At 55.2% G+C, this 4,617-nt stretch overlaps 1 protein-coding gene across 1 annotated transcript in view; it reads right to left on the minus strand.

Moving 5' to 3' along the window:
- The window catches only part of NFASC (neurofascin), a gene marked incomplete at its 3' end in the record, with an annotated part of 53,831 nt that overhangs the window by 19,632 nt on the left and 29,582 nt on the right, over nt 1–4,617 (minus strand). The window contains exon 8 of the mRNA XM_027908078.1: nt 2,365–2,415. Coding sequence (XP_027763879.1) covers nt 2,365–2,415 — 51 coding nt within the window. The remainder of the gene's footprint in view (nt 1–2,364; nt 2,416–4,617) is intronic.

Raw genomic sequence — 4,617 nt, forward strand, 5'->3', positions numbered from 1 at the left:
CTCCAAAACAGACTCTGCTTCCAAACTGTGTGTGCTGTGGTCCCTGCCTCTGGGAAACTGGAGCCCAGAAACATCCACTACCCTGACCTGATGACACCTAAAAAATTCCCCATCCACTCCCGTGTCCAGGGCTGTGCACACCCAGACACATCCCAGCTGTCCTCCTCTTGCACAGCCAGCTCCAAACACCCACAGCTTTGCCAAAAAGGACAGAGAAAAAAAGAACAAAACAGACCATTTCCATTAAATTAAAAAAAGAAAAAAAGAAAAAGAGAGGCTCCTGCTGATAAAACATCCAGTTAACCCCTTTTAACTCATTTTCCCTGGATAATTGCAGCCAGTTTGCCCACACAAATCCAGCCTGGCAGCAAGGAAATCACTGCACTTGCTCTGGGTGGGATGTCCCATGGGCTCTTTGGGATGGCTGTCCCACCAACCTCACGTCCACACAGCAGGTCCCACGTCCCTGAGATGAGGAACATCCCAGGAATGAGACTCCCAGCCTCTGGAGATCCCTGTGCCAGCTGGCTCCAGTGCTGTGCCCACACCAGCACCCCCAGGGCAGAGGGGCTGAGAGCCCCAAGGCCCCCAGACACCCCAAATCCTTGGGATGCCCCAGTCCCTCTCCCCACCCCAAAGACTCCTTGCCTGCCCCAGCTGGTTCCAGTGGCCAGCACAGCCAGCCAGGACATTCCAGGGAGAAACACGGGGTCAGCAGCAAGGGAAAAGGGCTGAGGGTCACAATTGTTCCACCAGTTCATCAACTGTTAATTAATGAAGTGCTGGGCTGGAGTTCAGGTCTGCACAGGGGTGTGAGTGGGTGATTGGAATTCACTGGAGCCACGAGTTTTTCCAGGGGGGTGTTAAGTGCAAAGAGCAGGAAGTTTGTCCTAAAATGGAAATAGAGCAGAAATCCTTGAGGCTGTGCAGACAAAATCTCATTTTCCTGACTAACTCTTCAACATCCCCTTGCCCTGAACAACGACGAGCAGTGGGGGATGAGGAAGCCCAGGAGCACCCCCGGATTTCTCTGTCCCTGAGAGAGGTATCTCCTCTCATTCCTGTCTCCCTGAGGAACGATGCAGTTGGTGCAGCTGCCGTGGAAGCTGATTTTGCAGACAGTCCCTTCTCCCAGCCATTTCTCCAGGTGTTTTCAGGCTGTTCCCAGCACTTCCAAGGCTGGTTCTGCTGCAGAGCCTTCCCCAGCATCCTCGGGAACCTCCTGCTCCTGATGCCAAATCCCCGTTCCCTGGGCAGGGAGGGAGCTTGCCTGGCACATCCCCCTCTTCTCACACTCCAGCTCTGTCTGCTCTTGGCTGGCAAAAGCCCTCCCTGTCCCCAGAAGTCCCCGTGGCACAATAAAAAGTGCCCTGGGTCGTGCCAGGCCCAAGGGAAGCTGTGGCTCTGTGGGAAGCTGAGGGATTTCCCTCCAGGGCTCTCTGGGGACCCGTGTGGGGCAGCCCTGGCGTTGTGCCCACCCTGCTGCCCAGTCCCAAAAGCAGTAGGAGGGGCAGGGAGTGGGTCCTGCCCCACGGCAGCACCTGAGCTGGGGGTCTTTGGCGGGGTGTTCACAGCCCTGGCACTGCCTGGGCTCTCAGCACCACCCCAACCAGCCCCATCTCCCCGCTCTTGATGGCTCTGCCCACGCTATCCCATCACATCCACGACAATTCCAACCCATCCCTGGGGCAGTGATCCCAATCCCACCCCAGGGACCTGCCGGGTTCTGTGTGGGAATCATCAGCAATGAGTTTGGGATGGGCTTCTCCCAGCAGGGGCAGGATCCAGAGGGAATTCCCTTCCCAGCCTCGGGAAAGCCTCCAGCACACGTCCAACCTGTCTGCACACAAACAAAGCTCCCAGATTTCAAGAAAACCAAAAACACTAGGGTTTTTTTTGTTTGCATGTTTGTTTTGTTTTCCTCTCCCAGTCACTGCCTGGTTGTAGCTGCAAATAACAGGAGATGCTCTTTCTGGAGATGCTCCTTCTGAGGACACACAGAGGAGGGATGGTGGCTCTGATCCCTAAAATCACGAGCCTTTGCCGGCTCTGATCCCTAAAATCACGAGCCTTTGCCGAGGACGAGGCACGAGGGAACAACCCAGGCTCGCTGAGCCACGTGGGCCAGATCCCATTAACCCAAACACCTCCCAAGCTGGGCCCTGCAGATCCTCTTAATTAGCTTAAACCTCGCTCATCCCAAAGGGTGAGAGCTTCCAAGGGGGGGGGGGCCCTGTGGCCCTTTGGTCCCTAAATTTTGGCAAAGCCGAGGCCACAAAGCCCCGGGGGGGCCCGGTTAGTGCAGGGTCAGTCGGGTTAGGCGGGAGGTTAAAGCAGGGGCTCCAGAAGCCAGGCTTGACTCACCACTGTACATGTCAGTGTAATTTCGTAAAGACGTTTCGTTATGGGGCTTCTCTGCAATAAACAAAAGACTGTGAGCGTTGGCAGGGCCTGGAGGGAGGGAGGGAGAGGGGGCACGGGCAGGACAGCAGACAGAACAACCTCCCCAAACACAGCAGCGACAGGAGAGGGCAGGGAGACCAAGCAGAGCTGCCCTGCAGGGCAAACACAGCCAGAAGGGGGGGGGAAGGGGCTGCTCTCCTCCTGCGAGGTGGGAAGACAGCTCAAGGTATGAGAAGAAAACGTTTCCTTGAAGTGTTTTGCTCTTGCGTCGGTGTCTCTTAAAAAACAGAATCACTTTGGAGGAGAAGGTGGGTTTGTTTTTTTTTTTTTCTCTCTGTTCTCTAACCACAAAGAAACCATCTCCCAGCTGCTGTCCCCCAGCACAAAGCAGAGGCTGGACACAGCTGGGTGTGGCCATGGGGAAAGGCATGGTGGACAAATCAAAATAATAATAATAATAATAATAATAATAATAATAATAATAATAATAATAATAATGCAGCTCTAAAAGCATAACCTGTTGTCAAATCCCTTTCAATTGCAAGGTGATGAGAGCAGGTTGTGTTCCAGCTCCTCAATAAGATGCTGCTCTTGTTTATGGACATCCCAACTCGAGCTATCACCTATGAAGAATGACCATCACTCTGAGAGCAGTGGGGGAGATTCATCATCCTGACCTGAGACCGCTGCAGGATCTGCCCTTCCCAGCTCACATCACTTCCCCAGAGGGGGTTAAGAGAGCCCAGAAGATGCCCAAGAGCTGCCTGGACCTGGATCCACCACCAAACTCCCCCCAGGGAAACACACAGGGGTATTTCTCCCCTGCAGCCTTTCCGTTCTCCTCTTCTTGCATCCCATGGCAATCCCATGCCATGATTCCCCAGCAGCTGGTGAACCCTTTTTTAAGGAGCCAGAGCTCCTGGCTGAAGGCTGAGGTGATAAAAGAGCTTGAGACAAACTCGAGCTCAGCCCCTTTGAACAACGTAAACATAAACCACTTTTTTATGTAATGACAGGTGAGAAACCAGAGCCTCGGTTCCTGAGACTCCAAAGAGCTCTGGGGGGGCTCCTGGGGGAGCAAATTTGCATCTGATCACAGAGCAGATGTTTCCTAAGGAAAAGGGAGAGGGAGGGTCCGGTTCTGCAGGGCCTGGGAGTGAAGGGTGAGTGCAGCAGGAGGGGGAGCTCGTGGCTGTGTGCACACAAACCTGCCAGGCTTTCACCCTCCTTGCTCCTGCACCTGCACAAACCTGTCAGGCTCTGGAGGTTCCAACCACCCCAGACCTCGGTCTGCCAGAATTTCCCCAGCTCACGCTAAGTGAGGGCTCAGCCCTCCCCCAGCGCTGTAAACAGGCAAATAATATTCAGAATTAATGACCTGCTCACGCTGCCCTGCTGGCAGAGAGCCTGCTGGAGTATTTAAATTGCTGATTCTCTACTCGAGCTTTGCACAGAGGAGGAGCTGCTACAAGGAAGAGTAAACCACCCACCCCCCCCCCAGCCCTGTCTGAGGCTCACAGCACTCCCAGGCCCCTTTAACAGCATTCCTGCTCATTTAACCTGCTGGGAGATCAAATTAATCCCCCCTCCCCACCGGGAGTCAGGAGCTCCTCGTGCCTGCTTTGGCCCCCAAAACACAGCCAGCACCCTCTGCCTCCCAGCTGGACCTCACTGGGAAGGGGTGATGGCTCCTGGATGATGACTGGGGCCAACAGAGGATGGGTTTGTACTGATTTTTTGAGTGCTCTGCACCCACACCCACCTAAGATAGAGCCCGTGCTCTGCAGGACCTGCATCAGCTCAGCAGCCTCGTGTGCTGCACACTCAGCTCAGTCCCCTCTGCCGGCGTCCCCACAGCACACCAGGAACCCCCATTTTCCTTCAAACCACCTCATTTGTGGAGCAGAAGCTGCTGGAGGGAGGCTCTGCAGAGAGCCCTGTGCCTGCCCCTGGTGTCCTGCCCTGGTGACACCGAGGTGTCCACCCTGCCCTGGGTCAGCAGGGTCAGCCCCTGCAGCCAAACCTGGGGCAAACCGAGGCCACCTCCGGCTTCTCAAACAGGGGAACGATCACCCGACATTTTCCCTCTCCCTGGAGGTGTTGGGAGTGCCCCACCCGTGCTGAAACCCCTTCCCAGTTTATCCAGGACACACGGATTTGGTGGTACCTGCACCAGGAAGCTGCAGGGAAACCAGCCTGCCCTCCCTGCCAGGT

This window comes from Empidonax traillii, unplaced genomic scaffold, assembly GCF_003031625.1.
Source record: "Empidonax traillii isolate 1590-97213 ecotype Southwest subspecies unplaced genomic scaffold, ASM303162v1 scaffold1604:size84260, whole genome shotgun sequence".
NCBI lineage: Eukaryota > Metazoa > Chordata > Aves > Passeriformes > Tyrannidae > Empidonax > Empidonax traillii.